This window comes from Equus asinus, chromosome 5 (genome assembly GCF_041296235.1).
Source record: "Equus asinus isolate D_3611 breed Donkey chromosome 5, EquAss-T2T_v2, whole genome shotgun sequence".
Taxonomy (NCBI): Eukaryota; Metazoa; Chordata; class Mammalia; order Perissodactyla; family Equidae; genus Equus; species Equus asinus.
This window is the reverse complement of record NC_091794.1, coordinates 16,021,369-16,040,149: the sequence shown is the minus strand read 5'-3', so window position 1 is coordinate 16,040,149 and position 18,781 is coordinate 16,021,369. Positions and strand designations below refer to the sequence as shown.

General features: G+C 45.7%; 3 protein-coding genes across 16 annotated transcripts in view; 1 reads left to right on the top strand and 2 right to left on the bottom strand.

Moving 5' to 3' along the window:
- Positions 1 to 2,751, top strand: part of CCDC191 (coiled-coil domain containing 191) — a 70,381-nt gene extending 67,630 nt beyond the window's left edge. For both annotated transcript variants that reach the window (XM_070508865.1, XM_044771564.2), the window contains one exon: positions 1,557 to 2,751. In XM_070508865.1, the coding sequence (XP_070364966.1) occupies positions 1,557 to 1,701 (145 nt within the window). In that variant the 3' untranslated portion in view covers positions 1,702 to 2,751. The remainder of the gene's footprint in view (positions 1 to 1,556) is intronic.
- Positions 2,752 to 3,566: 815 nt separating this feature from the next.
- On the bottom strand, positions 3,567 to 16,429 carry ZDHHC23 (zinc finger DHHC-type palmitoyltransferase 23). 5 transcript variants are annotated; one of them, XR_011503162.1, is made up of 6 exons: positions 15,861 to 16,424; positions 15,074 to 15,345; positions 12,336 to 13,046; positions 10,099 to 10,266; positions 6,883 to 8,204; positions 3,567 to 4,223 (listed from the first exon to the last, which is right to left on the bottom strand). XR_011503162.1 is itself a non-coding variant. In XM_070508864.1 (5 exons), exons 2-5 carry the CDS (start codon positions 15,214 to 15,216, stop codon positions 7,937 to 7,939), a joined length of 1,281 nt encoding a protein of 426 aa, XP_070364965.1. In that variant the 5' UTR covers positions 15,217 to 15,345; positions 15,861 to 16,429; the 3' UTR covers positions 3,567 to 7,936. The 5 variants fall into 5 exon arrangements, 4 of the variants coding, with proteins under 4 accessions (XP_070364965.1, XP_070364962.1, XP_070364964.1 ...); XM_070508864.1 differs by having other exon boundaries at positions 3,567 to 8,204; positions 10,099 to 10,257; positions 15,861 to 16,429; XM_070508861.1 differs by having other exon boundaries at positions 3,567 to 8,204.
- Positions 16,430 to 18,135: 1,706 nt separating this feature from the next.
- Positions 18,136 to 18,781, bottom strand: part of GRAMD1C (GRAM domain containing 1C) — an 87,071-nt gene continuing 86,425 nt past the window's right edge. For all 9 annotated transcript variants that reach the window (XM_014838619.3, XM_070508859.1, XM_014838618.3 and 6 more), the window contains one exon: positions 18,136 to 18,507. In XM_014838619.3, coding sequence (XP_014694105.1) covers positions 18,427 to 18,507 — 81 coding nt within the window. In that variant the 3' untranslated portion in view covers positions 18,136 to 18,426. The remainder of the gene's footprint in view (positions 18,508 to 18,781) is intronic.

Here is an 18,781-nt window from a genome sequence, read left to right as displayed (position 1 = left end):
CAATACATCTACATATAATTTGTCAAGAAATACTTGCCAAGCATAAAAAATACCTAATAACATAGTATTGGCTCTCATAATTCAGTAGAAAACATAACAAAGTAGATACATACACACATACATACAATAAATAAGCGCCAAACCAGTAATTGTGACCATGTGCTTCAAGAGTTCAGAGGCAGGAAAGACAAAGATGCTGTAGGAAGATTTCCCCCCAGGGGACAGAGCATTTCAGTTCGGGGGAACAGCAGGAGCTGAAATGTGGAAGTCAGGAACTGTAGCAGTGTAGCCAGGAGGAAGATGGGAACGGCAGGTCAGGGGGGAGCTAGGGTCCCGGCCTGGGAGTGCACCATAGAGCCCAGGACAGGAAGCTGTAAAGGGTGGGCCGGATGGATGAAAGAAAGCAAAGGAAGAAGCTCCACTCCTTGAAGCCTTTCTGTTTGTTTTTAACTTAACCTCCACCAACAAAAATCATTATCGGAAATATCCAACAGCCATCAGCCATAAAGTTAATGGGGACTCGGATGCATTCTAGGGCTTCATTAGAAGGTCAAGATGCCACAATAAATCTGATCTGTGCCTCTAGTTGTGAAAATATAAACTTAGCTATTCTGCACTTTCAACATAACTCTGCTTATAATTCCTTACACATGCCATGCGATTTGTCTCTTTGCCTTTACTCAAGATGTGCCCTCTTCTAGGAAAGACTTTTATTTGCCTGACAACCATTCATTTCAGACCTCATCTCTTTCAAAAACTTCTGATGCTTCTCATCACCAGATGGGGCCATAGCCTGTGCTCATCACTGCTGCTGTAGCCCCCACTGTATCGAAGTGATTGCTCACCAGGTTAACTCCCTCCGTGGGAGGCTGCCTGGCTTACCTTTACATCCCTAGTGCTTAGCTGTGGTTGTGCTACCTCGGAGGCCACTGCATGCCTCCCCATGACAACAGACACCTCAGATTCCGCCTGTGACCCTCCAGAACCATGATTCCAAACTCGACGTTCGGGTATTTTTTTCTCAACTAAAATTCAAGACCATTGTTGTTTGTTGCTGGAGGTGAGGTCACCAGTGGGCTTTTGAAACAACATACATCTAAGCGCCAGGTCCTCAATGCCTGTAACTGGCGCGTGCTGCACCTGCTGTTCTGGAATCTTTGCCCTGAAGGCTTTGCTGCTGGAGCCGTTGCTCCGTAGGTCCCATGTTGGGCACAAGGTGCAGGCTGTGATCAGGTCACCTGAGGAGTGTGTCACGGCCTGCTTCTCAGAGGCCATGGTACCCTGCTCAAATGTCCCCTTCTCGCGGGGGCGGGGGGGGGGGGGTTGGTGTATTCCCTGACCCCAAGGGAAAATGAAGGTAACCTATTAGTCACTCCATCCTCTTGTTGCTTTATTTTCTTCACGGCATTTCTCACCGTCTGAATCCTTATTGTGATTTCCATACCTTTTATATGACATTTTATTCACACAAGGATTATTCTTGTAAAGTTTCTAATATACTTCAGACGGAAAGTCAACTTCTTAGTATTTCACTTTTTTCATTTTTATTCTTAAAGGAGGATTCTCTGGCTCACATTTCAGACGTGGAAGAAGTTTGCAAAATTTATGAAGGAGGAAAGAGTAAAAGAAGAAAGACGTGAGCAACTCCGGAGGAAGGTCGCTGAAATCCTTCCAGACTTCCAGGTGCTCGCCCCACCGTGACTCAGTCGTACGAGCAGACACTAGCCTTTGTGAAAGAGGAGTCCTGGGTGCAGTCAGCATGGCCCAGTGCAGTGTCTACAGTGGGGCTCTCGATTGGTCCATCCTATGTGTGTCACCTCCACCCACCTTAGGTGCACATCCCTGGTTCATGTTCTGTCAGATACTTCTCAGATCAAAGGAATTATTCAGGGAATTTGTACTTCCTTCTTTGATTTCTCTTGGATTGCTAATCAGTTCACTCAATCATTTATCACAGCAGGATCATCAGGAGGAACAGTCTAGAGCTCTGCTGTTCCAATGTATCTTAGGTATTTTTAGCCTTGTAAACTTTAAGAAAGACAAGTGTTTGCTTGCCTGAGCCTGTAAAGGAAAATGTGTCCTTGCAGCTTAATGTACATTGTTGACAAATGTAACTTTAATAGAAATCAAAAGTAGTCACTACTTAGAAAAGGAGTCCTAAGTGGTCAGTCTTCTAGAACCTTAGCATCAGCAACAGGCATTCTGCCAGACCCCGCCCTGTGCCCGCTCCCAACGGAAGGCCGTGTATCAAAAGCTACAGTACGCAGCTGCTGGAGGGCGGCATGGCCTGAGTGCAGAGACACTGGGGCAGCAGACAGTCCTCCCCAGTGCACCTCGACAGGCGTGAGGGGATTCCAGAAGCTAAGGACCCTGCCAAAAGCAGTCCAGCAGTTCGTTAGAATGTCTGCACATGCTCCCAATCGCAGCTTCCAAATGACAGACTCGACCTGTCTTCTGGTCCTCGGCTCAGTTTGATCTACACATTGAGATACCATCCAGAATTCAAAGAATGCTTGAATCTTTAAGGTGTTAAAGACTGACAGAATGCTCCCTTCTGTGAATTGGCTCAGAGAATTAGCTGCTAGGAAAAAAAAATTTCAGTACAAAATACATGTTTATTACAAATTCAGGCAGTCGATGAGTGTGCGCCCAGTAAAACGAGGAAGGCCCTTGGGGCCCTGAGGTAACTGCTATTATCTGGTAAGTTGAACATTTGAGTTGGTAAAATAAAATTCTGTGTGGTGTTCAGTAAAGCCTGTTATTGTCTCTTACTTCCAAGAAGGGATATCCAGCTACAGCGCCTGCAAAACGACTTACATCCTTCTTCTACGGAAGATGTGTGATGATTTACTCAGCTGACAACACACCCTGAATTGAACTTCACTTCTTCTACAATGTTCCTATCCCCACACATCTTCTCCTTTAATATGATTATACAGTTGTCATCTAAAAACTCTTTTCAAGATTAACGGCCACTGAAGAAAATAGGACTAAAAAGAATTCATACTTCATCTTCTTCCATTTAATCACTCTCTACTTATACTTAACTGTAATACAGTTGCAGAATATTGGCTGATATTAGCACCCAGGACTCAAATACCAATTTTATTTCAACGCCAAGCCTGTAGGTGAGGAAGGGTGAATCCCTCTGGTACACATGCCAGGGGCCTAAATCAATCCCATAAAGCTCAAGTCTTCTCTCTTAAGCTTTCTTTTATTTTTCTTTCACCTCAAGCAACAATTAGAAATTGAGCCTAGCAGCCCAAATTCTGATTGTGCCAGCAAGAACTTTTTACCTACTTACAGAACCTTCTGGAGACAGGAAAATTACTTAGTAAATGACCTATGTTTCTTGCTGGACTATCTTAAAGGTATGATTTGAAATGTTACTGCTAACATAATGCCCAAATAAGCAGTAGCGCTGGCCTACAAAACTGGGAAATCACCACCAGGAAAAGGACAGTGTAGGGCCAGGGATAGGACAGGTCCGCAGGATGGGGACATCGAGGCAGCCTAGCTAAAAGGCAGGGTTTTCTTAAAGCAAGAGTGTGTGGGAAATATGCCAAGAAACACCAACTATTTTCCTTAAAGAAAGCACTTTATTTTTCATTTAAACAACTTGGTCACAGTACATTATTTTACATAAATGGCAGTAATTTTTTAAAATCTCCATTTAAAAGGCCTTGTGTCTGAGTCTGAGGTGGTGAGAGGATATGAATACAAGTATAAAAAGAGTGCAAAATTTTTAGCCCGCAGCCTTCAGAGTTGGCTTCAGAAATCCCCTTTAACATTGCTGGGCCGGTTACATTAAATATTAAATTTACTATTAAATAAATACTCCTGGGTTTCCCTTTAGTCTAACATCAGACCCAGAAATGTAATCAAAAGCAAGGCTCAAAAGCCCTAACAAGTCAAACCATCAGATCACCAGACCAGAGGATCACGAGCTGAGCAAGTTCTAAATATGGCATCTTGTCAGGGGCTCCATCTGAAGAAATACAGAATTTTAGCTGCATCAATAACTAGAATAGACTAGCTCTGGTTTTAAAGCTTTGCCTTTAAAGTAGCAATTTGCTAGAAGTGAAAGGTGCAATCAGGAAGGCTATACCAGTCATAAGTCACAAGCCCACCACGGAACAGCCACAAGCTCTGACAAATTTGTCTCCATTCACCATGCAGTCTTGGGCCTGCTGCTGATGCTCCGGGGGAACAGTCAGTGCCAGCTGAAGTGGGGATAATTGTCCATTAGCAACAGGATTAAATTTAGCCGATTTTGCAAAAAGTCTGTATCAATCACAGCAAACATCCACAAGAACACACTGAATTCTACTCAGCATTAAGCACAGCTCTCCTCCCCTGCGTCACCTTTGCAACGTTTAATGTAAAATGGCACACTTGTCACGCTGCTGAGGAGAAAACCAGATTCCAAACAAGCGCCTCAAGCAAAACTCTCTATTAGCCATTGCTTGTTTGAGGAAATTCTCCTTTTTAAAATGCAGGGTACCAAAATATGGCTAAAAGGAAGTCAGGTCATATAAACCCACTTACCTAGTTTAAAGAGACCCTTAAACCTCACAAAACGTTAATTTTTAAACATCCTGGTTAAAACTGTGCTTCTAGACATCACATTTTTGCTTACATTAGTTGAGTTCTGTAATAAAAAGCTAATGTCCTACCCAAAGGAAAGAGAGCCTATTAAGCGGATGGTCAGTATCAAGGAGAGCCTTACTGGCATTGTGCTTTCTGGCAGTGGAAGATTCTGGTATAGAAAATTTACTCCTGCTAAAAATATTAGAAGTACCAAGGACTACTGCATAAGAGAACGTTTGTAGCAGTGTTTCTGTGAGGGAGATGGTACAGTGGAGGACAACGATTACTTCATTCACCAAAGAAAACACTACCTGGAGAGCAAAGATTTACAGTATCCTCAACAGACACTCAGGCGGCCGACATGAGAGAGCAGCACAGTGTCCCTAAAGCACAATTAAGGCCTGACTTCAGCAGCATCAGAGAGACCGCCCAAAGAGGCACCGATAGTGGTCAGTTCACTTCGGATGGACCCAGCTACCACCACGGACTCTTGGGGTATCAAAAGAAACATTTTAAATATTGAAGGATTTTTCTCCTTTCATGAAATCCTCATCCTTAACTATTTCTCCCTTGAATCTTTCAAACGGACCCGTTTCTACAGGAATAGTACACACTGGCAGGACAGTAATGTCAGTGGTCAGAATACAGTAGCTCATTTATTACGCTCCACATCCAGTATGCGTTTAACAGAGGCTGAGGACGCTGGGGAGAGATAGGAACCCACTTGTCCGGTACTATGTTGGGAGGAGGGTGGGTTGTTCCTATGCCCAAGAGACTGCAGGTTTATAGGCTTGCAGGGCAATTGCCCATGGCTGCCACAGCCACATGTTTCTCTGGGACTCATTTGTTCACAGAGGCCCTGTCCTTTCAAAGGACAAACTCCTTCAAATAGCTACAGATCATAAATAGGCTTCAGAGTCTAGGAGTCTAGGCCAAGGATGTCCCAGAGCCGACAGACACACTGCTCACAGAGCGCCCCTTGTTTGCTACTCCTTTTGGTTCAAGTATTTCAGGAGGTGTTGACCCCCATGAAACTACTGAGCTTTTCAAAAGGTTTGAGCTTTCTTCTGTAAACTGCCAGTCGTGAAGTTCTCAAGGAACTTAAAACAAGCCTCTCAATTCCAGTAAGCCAGACTAATATACAAGGAGTCCTTATCCCAGTGAGGGAAAAACGGAGCTGTCCCATCCAGGCAACCCTGTGAGGGGTGTGCTGTATAAAGATGGTGAGCATTCCTATTCTCCCAAATGACTTTGGTCTTTTGGGTACTATTCATCTTCGTTGCATGACATTTTGATTGTAAAGATTTGGCAAGAAGCTAAAATTACTGACTATACTGATATTTCTATGGACTTTATTATCAATTGTTAGAAAGGGTTGGCTATACATCTGGCATTCAAGAGAATATAACTAGAGATTTCTGGCCACATGTGCTATCCTTGGCATTATTACTCTCTCTTATCTCAAACCTATACAGAAAGGAATTTGTTATATCAGATCCAATGTTAATTCCAAATGACTGCTCAACTCTTGCCCAGGGCGAGGGTTTTCCTGTAGAAACCACAGCCTCTGCTCACATCCCCAGACTGGCTCTTTGGCTCATCCCAGTGGAAGACGGAGACTGCTCATTCAACAGTCCATCTCTGGGGAGAACAACGATAAGCCTGCATAAAAATGTGGCGTCCGTCTCAAGGATAGCCTCGATCAATAGCAGGACTAGGGACGGTGCCCGCTACAGAGGGTAGAGTTGCAGGAAGTAGCAATATTTCCTCTCAACACTTATAAACCTCTTGCTACAGAAGCATGCACAGACAGTCTGAAAAAGCTGGCAATATTTTCCCTATATTAAGCTATAAGCCAAGGCAAATTTAAGGACTCATGAATTATCTTTGGGATTGCAAAAAAAGTACATGTACATAACCATATTTTTCAAGAGGGTATTTTACCCATCTGAAATTGCCTCATCTTAATTCTATGGCAGAACAGACCATTCTATATAATAACTTACTCCTTTATACATTTTCAGTTTTGAGATATGATTAAAGAAACAACTTGATATTTTAGGAAGAGCTGGGGAAGAACAGCAATCCATTAATGAGTGGAAACCACAGGTACTCTGCTTTTTCTCTCCTAGAGAGACTTTTATCTAGGGAAAGGTGAATGGGAAGTAATGTGCAAGTTAAGTGGAAAGATGTCAGTCAACTCCTCAAAGAGTTCATGCCAGAATAACGTGAATGCCAGAACACTGGTTTTTGCAACTTAGTGCCATAACTGACGGAGTCTGAATTACTTACATGAACAAAAAAAATCAAGCCCTTGATATTAATCAGCCACCATACCCAGGAAAGAGAGTAAAGTTCAGCATAAGGGTGTCTGTTCTCCTCTTCCAGCCATTGTCACAAGTGTGCTAGCACCTTACCAGGTGAGTCATGGAAAGAGAGAAAAACATTAATGCCTACTGGAGTTATTTATAGGAAATCCAAACAGAATAAATACATAAGAAAATATAAGAACTCATCACCTAAACTCATGACCACTATCCTTCATACTAGCAATAATTATTTCATGATTGTTATCAACTGTCCTTTCAAGGTCAGATGACAGCAGAAATCCATCTGGTCGTCTTCTACCCTGTTTGAGTAGTTAATGTCTCAAACTTGAGAGAGAGACATTCCCCTAACTGTATGACACGGTACTTGGGGACCTTTTTTTCGCTCTGAAGTGCTCAGAATGGATTACTCTAATAATATTCCCTTCGATGTTCTGACCTCCAATCATTTTTTTCAGTCTTAGGATTTTCCTAACAATACTTCACACCTCTCGGGTGCTTCAGTTGTTTTTCAGTGCTTTCCACATCCCTCACCCCCGACGTGATCCTCACGGCCACTCTGTGCGGTGGCCAGGGCAGCATGAGTACCCCTCTCTACAGATGAACCTGAGACTCGGGGAAGGGACACGACTGAGGGTCACATGGCCATTAGGAATTGAAAGAGGGACTAGAACCTGTCCTAATCCAGACCCTTCCTCCTGTGCTAATGGACACGAACTGCTTCTATCCATGTGCGTGTTAGCAATCCACCTCCTTTTCAACTTCTGGTGACTGAGTGAGTAACGAGGTGACTGGAAAGGAATGGCTCTACTTTCACTGCTTCAATATAAAAATCTCTTAAGTTGTGAAATCAGAAATACTAACTTCTTCCCAGTCCAGTCTCTAACCCTGAGCATGGCCCTGTAATGCCTTTAAGAACCTGGGGATAAAAACGAACATCCAGCATGGACAGTGAAGTGTACAATGGAAGGGAGCGGAGGGAGGCGCTGTCCCTCAGAGAGAGCTGTTTAGAAGGCACTTCAGACAATGTCCTCAGCAGGGTGATGGAACGGGTGAGCGCCCAGGGTGGAGAACTGGTGCCAGTTCCGCAGGAAGCCCCTATTGTACTGGCCTGTGTCCACGATGAGCCCACAGAGGAGCCGGCGCCCCGTCTTCTGTCGAAGCGCCTGCTGGACTTCCCTCTCCGTCACGTTGTAACTGATGTTGATCAGCTGGATCAGGAAGATGTAGGCCATGCCTGCTGTGATGATCACAGAGTACCACACGCAGGTGAAGGACAGAGCCGAGCTGGGAGGGGAGAAAGGGCCAGTCAGGGCTGCTGGTTTTCTCACATTCAGAAAGCTGTCACCATTCTACATTTTACACACATAGTACTTATTACTAAGGCCTTTGGCACCTTCCCCATCCGAACTGGAAGATGCTTTTCCATCCTCGGAACACCAATAACTTCTGCTAACATGTTCTGTTACATCTTACAATTATTGGTACCTCTTTTCCTAGTATGTTATACTAGAACAGCAATGACTGTTTTTTGCATTTTGTATCCCCCACACAACCAACACAGCACCTGACATAACAGTGTTCAAAATCTGTTTGCTGAGTGAAGGAATAATTCCTAAATTCTTCTTAACAGGAGAAAACTCAGGTGCCATGAGCTTGCTATAACCATCCTCAAGGCAGCCGCGGGTGAGAACCCAGGAAGCATGCTAGCTATTCATCTCCGTTCTCTTCAGCCCAGTGCTGATAAACACACGACAGCCCCCAATCCTGGAGGCCCCCTCCTTACGAGCTATGTAGGAGCACCATCCCATTTCAAATTCAGCTTCCCAAAGCCAAATGGAATCACACAGGACAAGAAAGCTTTCAGCTCACTGATAAGACTGTGACGAGAGGCTGTGATTAGCGTCTGCCAATTGGTCGTTTTCATTCAAACCTTGGCAAATGAGTTAGCTGGGAATAAATTCATTTAGAATCATTTGTTCAGTCGGAAGGGACCTCAGATGATTAAGTCACCATAAAGATGAGGAAAACCAAGGCCCAGCGAGGAGATGTGAATGGCCTGTATGGGGCAGAGCCACCGGTGAGAAGTAATGGCAGGACTGGGTTCCTCATTTGGTTTAAGGGGCCCACAGAAAGTTCACAACACTCCTGAGTAACGTACAGACAGGCTCTGCTTTAAGACGTTCATCACCCAGAGTGCTACTGAAAGATCTTACAACTACTAAGACTCTCAACAGAGAGAGAAAAGAAATTTATCCTGAGGAGGACGACCAACCTATTCTAATAATGCCCATCAATGTCTAGATCTATGACGGCAATGAGGAGATCTGCCCAGGGACTCGCAGAAACAATTACCTGCATGAGGTACTCTGCAGATTAGGTAAGGAGGGCTCTGGCAATTAAGAGAGAGAAGAGGACCGTATGAGCAGAGCTGCCCCAGCTCACACTGGGGACCACAGACACCACAGGGCACCCACATCAGAGGCAAACTGTAGAGAAGGAACAACGAACACGCAGGGGGAGCTCGTGGCATCCTGGGAGGGGATGGCTGAGGCCAAAGCTGAAAAGTCCCAGCTTCTGCCCAAACCTGGAGATCTTCGCAATCTATCAATGTGCCCCAGCCTAACGATGCTGAAGGAAATTTTGACCTAGATACCACAGTAATCATGAGTGGTGATTAAAAAAAAGTAGAACAGGAAAAACCCATGGAGGTTAAAAAGAAAGGAAAGGTCATAGAGATTGTGAGCACTTCACAAAAAAGTCAGAAACAGTACATTAAGATTGGGCTAAAAAGCATCAGAAAGCAGCCATAAAGTGAGGAGTTCCCTGATATTTATGACAAAATAAACCACATACACACCCAGGGACTGCTAGTTTATTGTTTTCGTCTCATTGTTGCTACCTGGGGCACGCGGCAGTCATTTGACCCTGGAAGTCCCTGATTAAGCCTGGTCCAACTTGTAGAGTATTAGTGCCTCACTTTCTAAGGGTCAGTGATCCTTTGGACGTCACCCTAGAAAAATACACCTATCCACTACACGATTTTTGTTGGCAGCCCCATAGCCTGTCCTGTGTTTTGGTTGAGAACTCATAACCTAGCAGCAAATCATAGCCCCTTGCATTAAAAGCAACACCCATTCCCTCTTCTGCGGGCCCCTGTGCTGTGGTACCCCCATCTCACCTGTAAGTTGCATAAACTCCAGGACAATAGAAGAGGGCTGTGAAGACACTTCTGTCTCTACAAATGGTGTCCAAGGTCAGCGCTATCCCGTACACCGACGTGAGCAAGAAGATCGAAAGAGCAAGTATAAATGCTTGATGATTTGATTCTCCGACACAGCTATTTATCCTCAAAACGGCATGGGGGGGAGAAAAAGCAAACACATTTTAAAAAGGTCTCTATGAAACTCACATCATCAACAAGAGAGCTCTTCAAACAGGGATGGTGTGAATTTCAGTTACTACAACATTCTCTTATTTTTCAAGTTTAGGGAATTAAAAAGTTGTCCGCTGGGAGATGTAGTCTTGCATTCTCTGCTCTTTCCAAAGCGAAATCATATCATTAGTTTAAGGACAAGACTAAGTAAAAAGCAGAATCCTAGGGGCCGGCCCAGTGGCGGAGTGGTTAAGTTCACACACTCTGCTTTGGTGGCCCAGGATTCGCAGGCCTGGATCTCGGGCACGGACCTAGCACCGCTTGTCAAGCCACGCTGTGGCAGCATCCACATAAAATAGGCGAAGATTGGCACAGATGTTAGCTCAGTGACGATCTTCCTCAAGCAAAAAGGAGATTGGCAGCGGATGCTAGCTCAAGGCCAATCTTCCTCACAAAAAAAAGCAGAACCTGGCTAACAAATCTTTCTAAATAGAAATAAATGAAGTCTTTTATCCAACTATGAAGAGAATTAATATTGTAATCACCACACAAAGAAAGGGTGATGTCAGAGTTACGAAAACTTAAAAATGATGTGGACGATAAACAAACACATAGATAAAGAGAACAGATTAGTGGTTACCAGAGGAGAAAGAGGTGGGGGAGAGGGCAAAGGGATAAAGAGGCACATGTGTACGGTGACAGATAAAAACTAGCCTACTGGTGGTGAGCACGACACAGGCTACACAGAAACTGAAATATAACAATGTACGTCTAAAATTTACACAACGTTATAAGCCAAGATGACCTCGATTAAAAAACAATGCTAAATCAGAAGTATTACACAGTATGGGAAAATCTGTTAAAATATATGTATTAAGAAGAAGATCCACAGAGGTTAGAAACATGGCGTGTGTGGAACTCGATAATATGCTGACTACCTGTCAGGTACAAAGAGTCGCGTGTCACAGCCATTTGTAGGGCATGATGTACAGGCGGCCCTTCTGCCCACTGTGCACACGGATGCCCCAGTGGGCAAAGATCTTCTTCTAAGCAAGGCTGTCAGGCCGTCTGCAAACCAGCACTTGTAAATGGGCTGCCACACCCCCCCACACACACACAGGAAGAAATGACAAAGATACAGAAGTGGAAAATCTAGAAATAAAAATACCTGTTTACTCCTAAAGACCAAGCCCTAGCAAGGAGCCGTCCCTCTACCTGAGCCCTGCACTTGAGGTCCACCCCGGTGCCCTCCTGGCCTTCCTGCACCCACACCTTCGTCCCCTTCTGAGGGGGAGGTACGCTCCATGACCAGAATCCCGGCTGTAAAAAGCATAATTCATTGACCTGACTGCCTTCAGAGGAATACACTTGTAAACAGGCCACTTACAGCATTCACCCCCGAATTAACTACACCTCCCTTAGCTTAGAGATTTACTCAGTAAAGTAGCAACATTATCTCTAAAAGTTGCACTTCCTATTTTATGGACCTTAACGTGTCTTCATTCGTCAGTGGCCAGCCAAGAGGTACAAAAAAAAGCCCATCTCTCCACAAATAACCAAATAGGGAGTTATCTGGTAGGCCTTTAACTCAGTAACGCAGAAGTCATTGGTAGCATCAAAATGATCAAGGATGTACAGTGAGAGGACAAGAGTCACCCAAAAATACAGGAACACCTTCTTGAGCTCTGTGTTCAAAAGGAATAGCACAGGAAAATAAGCCTATACTGATTCTAAGAAATTCTTAAAAAAAAAAATCATTCAACTGTAGATCTCTTTTAGAAAGGAGAGGATAAATGAGGAGCAACTCAAAAGAGAATAGCAAAATTGCCAAAAAAAAAAAAAAACCCTTCAGGAAATGACTGAAGAACTAAATTTGTGAAACTCAAAAAACTGATGACTAAGTGGGAACATCAGAGCAGCCCACAAATATCTACAAGGTGTAAAGCTGGGAAGGAGACATTTTAGGATGGCACAAGGATCAACCACGGCAAGAGGCTCACGGGAATCTACACTTTGGGAGCCTTCCAATTTTTCCAACTTACCAGACGCAATGATGATCCATTCTCCTCACACAGATGCCACAGATCCGGCAATGCCACGCCCGGGCTGGCCGCACCAGCTGGCACTTGGCACACCAGTCCTCCTTCACCTTGGCGGGGCTTCCAGCCAACATCCTGGAAGAGCCCTTCAGATCATCCTTGGGCGTGCGGTTGTTGAGACCGCCTGATGACTCTGCGCCAAGGAACCCTTTGGTCTTCTCCTGCCCTTTCGGGTTCAGGCATTCCATTTGGCTGCTGCTTACAGATCTGTCACCGCTTGCTGGATTTCTGAGGTAGCCTGGATTTTTCTTGGCTCTGTACAAAGCTAAGAGGATCAGAAGTAACCCGCAAGTAAGAAGAGCCAGCTGAGTGGGCCTCACATGCCCTTTGGGGACCACTTCTTGCAGGAAGACGTAGTACATGTAGCCCAGAGAGAAGAGCCCGAGGCTCAGGAAAAACAGGGTCTGCTCCTTCCTCCTGTGAGTGAGGTAGTAGTACCACAGAGCCAGCACGGGGAGGGAGGTCAGCACCACCGCTCCCAGGAGGAAATGCCAGGAGGCCACGCGGAGGAAGACGGGCAGCAGGACGAGCGGGGGAATGATGCTAATGTTAACTTTTTTGGCTCCCCTAAGCCAAGGAACTCGGAGGCGATCAGAGATGGTATCCATGATTCTTTCACAAGTCTCTGGTTGCACAGATTTACACGTAATCCATCTATCCAAAAAGAGCACAAAGAGAAGGCACTTCATATGGGTTTGTTGAATCAAAAACCACTGAACACTGTACGCCAAACAGCAGGATAAATGATAAAAGAGGCCAAGGGCCAAGTAGTCTACTTTCTTACTACTAAACATGAGTTTTTCAGGCTCATGGATCATTTTGTAATGCAAACAAGAAGATAACGTTTAGAAATTCAACAACTAAAACTATTTCTCCACAAAACAAACCCACAGGAATACACACATATTCCACACAACTACTGTTTACACTTGGGTGGGTGTACAGACCTAAGATTCTCAAAAAAATTCACCATCTAGTTTGAAGACAACACGAGAATTCAAGAAATATTAGATAAGTGACAAAGCAGCAAAATCACCCAACAAACTATTATGGTGAAACATCATGAGGAGCACTCAGAGGAGACTGAACACTTCTGGGTGGAGTCATTCGAGGGGTCTTTGCAGAAAAGCTGGGCTCTGTGCTCGCCCTTGCTGGCTGGCTAGTATTTGTATGGCTGGAGAGGAAGGGAGGGAGGTGTCCCAGTAGAGTCGGGCGTGTGGCACAAACCTGTCCTGGGCCTGCGGAGTAAACCAGGTCAGTGGGGGCAGGGATCTGCATAAGGAAGAGCGGAGATCAAACCAGTGGGAGTCAAACAGCTGAGACTGGTGAACACGTGGCATTGCTGACTTTTTTGCACACTTGGGCTAGTAAGGAAAGGAACAGTTTAAGGAATGAGAACATTGGTTTAAGGCAATTAAAAAAAGTAGGGCTAGAACCTGGAAGTGAGTGGGAGATAACTATAGGGGAGTCCCACGGACCAGTGGGACAGTGGAATGCTGGGAGTATCTCCAGAGAAGGGCATGGAGAGAGCAGAGACTCAGGGACAGCCCAGGTCTCGAGGGCTGGGAGGGAGGATGCATTAGAAGGTTAATGAAGAGCTGTGGGCGTGAGTTAGAGGTTATGGAAACAGCATTACTTCTCCACTCAGTGCAAAGGGCTCCATTTTCTCAGTATGGATTTTAGATGAAGTCTAAAGAACCTCTATTTAATGACACTTGTAAAAAAGACTATAGACACTGTCAAGGAAGGATTACAAGGGGGTTGTAGGGTCTTCAGGAGTCAAGGTTGGTTACCAGACTACAGTGGTCCCCAAGAATGCTCTTCATGGCTAGATTAACGCACCAAGCACTAAGGTTGCAATTTACCATTGCAGTGATTTTTTTTAACTAGAAATTATTATTAATGGGAAAAGCAAGTTTCCAACCTCCTTATTCTTCTCACATAATGCTTTTCCTATGACAATAGTTTTTAAATAGAAAATTATTTAGAAAATGGATATAAACCAGGTTATTACTGTTTGGTACAAAATTCTTTCAGTGATGTTAAAAGTTATCTTTTAGGATAGTAATTTCCATCACTTGGGATCATGGTGAAAACAAAAGCCACATACAATAGCATCACTCAAGACAGTGTTGCTGCTTATGCTGAAAACAGCCAGTCCAAAGGAGGGACATGCCTTCTTCCTGGATCTCCTCCCCAGAAACAAGGGGGGAGACCAATTCCAACAGCAGGAAACCATCTTTCATCCCTCAAGGCCCTTTGTGGGCAGGTGCAGTCCAGTCCCAAGAGGTCATTCTCTAAATGCTGAGACCACTGGGAATGTAGGAACCTTTTAGTACTACTGCGTTCATTTTAAACTTACAGATTCTGCTGGCGTGCATTGTATTTTTTATACATTTACCTTGCCTACTATGCCTTTATCTGCCTATTATCTCCATCATCTTCTCCTTTTAAATGAAAAATAATTTCCTAGTAAACTGAGCTGAAGAGACAGCTGTGCACTACTCAGTAATTCATCTTTATAAAATTCTTACACATGATGGAGAAGAAAACTCTCAATTTTAGCTCCTTGGAAATAGAATCAAGAGCCAGTTCTGGTGTTCTAGATGGCCAAGCTGAACGTGGACACGGTGGTTCTCAAAAGGGCCAGTGGCGTCAGCGTTAAGACACGCAGCTCTTACCTATCACACCCTTCGTCCAGATCTTGGCAATCACACAAACAGGCGGCCACGTGGTTCTTCTCCCCATTTCGATCGATGTACTCGCAGCAGCACAGGGGTTCCAATTCAGGGTCTTCTGCTTTGTTTTTCTTCACTGGCTTCATGCTGCTCTTCCGTGTCACGATTCCCACCTGTCACCATCAGGCGTAAGAAGCCCTCAGAAGGTAACGGTGGAAAGAACACAACTCACATCTTGTAAACACATCCACGCCTCTCTGATCAACCGCCAACGCCTGAGAAATCAAAAATGAGACGAAAGAGGGGGAGGGAGCCCCGTTTGCATCGGGCTTGTGTGGCTCGGCTCGGCCAGACCCGGAGCTCTGGGGCTCCGAGCCGCCTTCACCGCCCCTTCCCATCCAGGGCAGGCGCCGTCTGGGCACCAGCCGTTCCCACGGCGACCGCCGACCACGCGGCCCGGGACGGTCGGGCGCAGGCGGCCGGCTCACCTGCGGGCGCGGGCTGGGGCGGGCCGGGCGGTCCCCGCCCGAAGCCTGGGCGCGGGGGGAACCTCACCCTCGGGGCTGCAGGCAGGGCAAAGCGTGTGCCCGCGGGGGCCGGCGGACACGCCCGGCTGCTGGGGCCGGCCGCCCGCGCTGGGGAAGCCACCCGGCGCCCGGGCTGCGCTCGGGGTCGCCGTCCAGCTCGGCTCCTCCGGCCTCGCGCAGGGTCCCGCCCCCGCCAATCGCACGGCCGTGGGCGGGCCGCGAGCGCCGCCCCGCCCGAAGAATGACCTTGGGAGGGAAGTTACCTGCGCTCCGGGGCCGAGGTGCGGCGGCAGCCGGGGCGGCTGAGGCGGAGGGGACAGGGGTCGGCCCCTCCAGACGCGCGCACGCGTCTCCAGATCTCTGCTCCGCGGGGCTGCCGGCGTGACGGCTGGAGTCGCGGGGCCCCTGTCTCCGCGCGCCCACCTGTGACCACAGCCAGCCGCGGCCGGGCCGGTGCGCCCGCCTCCCCGCGCCGTCCCCGCCGCCCCGCGGCCGGCCGGCTCGGCTCCCCAAGTCCGCGCGCGCTTCCGGGTGCCCCGCCCCCGGCGCCGGGGATGCCCGCCCGCCGGCACGTGCGCCGCCCACCGCCCGGCGGAGCCCCGCGAGGCCCCTCCCCTGCCCGCGGCCCCGGCGCCCGAGGACGCGAGGATCTCAGGACGCGCTCCCGGGCGCGGGGCCGCCCCCGCCCCTCCCGGGTCCGCGGGTGCCTGCGGGCGGCGCGTGGGCGGGGCAGCTCCGAGGCCCTCGGGCCGGGGGAGGGGCTGAGACGGAACTGCGGGAAGCCGGGGCACCCGGAGGCCGCCTAGAGGACGTGAGCCCCGGGGGCCGGGCAGCCCGCACCGCCCGCAAAAGGCGACAGGGAGCCCTCCACCGCGAAGGCTCCCGAGGTCCCGCCCCCAAATTGGCTAACCTGCCCTTAAAGGCCCATTCCTGCCCTCATCTGTTCATTTATCCAGCTGGTTCATTTTCACGATTTCTGGCGAGCACTCTCTACATTAGACCAGCAGGCCTATCTAGTACTTTAGTTCCAGCAGTTTGCATATTTGAAATGAAATTGTCCTAAGATGAGAGTCTTCTTTGGGTTTTATTTTTGTATTTTATTTTAAAATTTAAAAAGAGTATAGGCCCATGTACATGTTTTTACTACAGAAGGCTTTCTAGTACTTTTGGCTTTTTAAACTGAAGAAAAACTACAACTCAGAAGTTTGGGGGTTTTATTGATATTCAATTTACATAACAGGCTTAAATACAATTAATTGAATTCTGCATACATACATATTTAGTTGTAATTTATAATGCAACTTTGGTAATTTTCTTTGAGGTATGTTATGAAGTACAAGTTTTAAAGAAACATCACAAAAATATTCAGCTTGTCACTGATCATTTTTGTGAATTTAACAGAAAACAAGGTTTCAAGTTTATAATCCAGTCACTCTTGCTCAGAGCCAGACACTTCATAAATCCTTATCAAAAAACCCCCAGGTCGGTACAGTGGTACCCCGAGGTAGGTTAGCTGGGATTCACCCAGAGAAACTTATTTTCCCTCTAATGGAGTCAGTACTTTCATTCGCTATAGACATCTCAAAAATAACTACCAAACCCATGTGGCGGTGGTGACTATGGGGAAAAAAAGAAATATTTAAATAAAGGCAATAGTTGTTCAAATAAGAATACAGACAAATTATTCTGCACTGTCCTTATTGTTCCAGAGGTCACTTGTATTGAGATATATCCACCTAAAAACTTTTTATGAAAGAGCCAAAGCTTGTGTGAGCCATACAACTTCAGTCAGTGCACTTGTAACTGGGAGATAGGGCCCCAAAAGTTTTTTATTCAAGAGCTAAAGTTGGTGTCTGCCTTATAACTTACTGACTAAAACAAGCTGCACACACGCATTAACAAAGGAAGCCATACGTGGCTACTGAAAACTAATCCACAAGTTATTTTCAACCAGATGGCTCACTTGCACCATGAAAGAATGCTAAGCTGAAGCCAAGCTCAGTTCAAGTATTCATTTGATCTGTCACTAAATGCCCAAGTTTTAACGGCTTCTGATTTTTAAAACTCAGAGCATGGTTCTTCATTTTGAGTACCAGTATCCTACATGTATCCTTTTCCGAAATTGACTCTTCTGACATTTGACATATGAAGAGGCAAGATGATCTCACCTCTGACAGGTACCTGAAGAAACCGCTATTTCCTTCAGAGATACAACATGGCTGAAGAAACTTTCAGATCATTATCAACAACATACAGATTCAAAAGGTTTGTCTATTGAATTTACATGCTAAATAAATGAAGACATTGTAATATTTACAGTACAAAAACCTAGAAATGTTATAATATATGCCTGAAAACTGATCCTTCAAAATTAGTAGTGCTTTAGAGGTTTCCCCTTATATCGTCTTCTTTAGCCTCTAGAATGTGTCTCAACCGTGAGAGCAGCCTATTGGACACACCCTGTTCTCTGCTAACAGATAAACTTAAAGCATCATACTTCTAACCTCACTGAAAAATGAAGTCATACTACTCAGAGTGTCTCGTTTTCTTTTTTTATTACAGAAATTCAAGTCCACAATATATTTCATGCTTCACTGGAGAAATTCACAGCTTAGAATTATGTATAGAAGTATACATATATACATGTATAAGGCCATCAGAGACTAATTATCAAATAAATGTTATTAAAGGGAATATTCATAATATAAGTACCAATAATGAGAAAATATGGAAGTGTTCCTATGAGAATTAAAATCCTTCATCCTCTGGTTTTCTTCACAATGTTTTCTTTTAGTTCCACGCATCTCTCAATTTCAGTCCTTAACATCGCTAGCTTCCGACAGCCAGGCCCGTCTTGTTCTTATTTAGTAGATCAAAGGTTCTCTGAAGCATAATGAGTGAGCTCTTCAACTGCAAACAAAATTAATTTTCAAAATCAGACTGTTTAAATCTTTCTGATTATTTTTTATGCCAAAAGGTTACATTCACGTTTAATGTAATTTTGTTTATATTAATGTCCAAATAAAAGACTGAATATAAAACACCTGGGGGCCAGCCCCGTGGCCGAGAGGTTAAGTTCGCGCCCTCTGATTCAGTGGCCCAGGGTTTCGTCAGTTCAGATCTTGGGCACGGACATGGCACCACTCATGAGCCCATGTTGAGGCGGCATCCCACATGCCACAAC

Coding starts and splice junctions, on each gene's coding strand:
- ZDHHC23 (XM_070508861.1), bottom strand. CDS start 15,216: ATGAAGCCAGTGAAGAAAAACAAAGCAGAAGACCCTGAATTGGAACCC. Junction 10,267..12,335: donor ATGGATCATCATTGCGTCTG/GTAAGTTGGAAA, acceptor TGCCGTTTTGAG/GATAAATAGCTGTGTCGGAG. Junction 8,205..10,098: donor GGAGTTTATGCAACTTACAG/GTGAGATGGGGG, acceptor CTCCCCTCCCAG/CTCGGCTCTGTCCTTCACCT.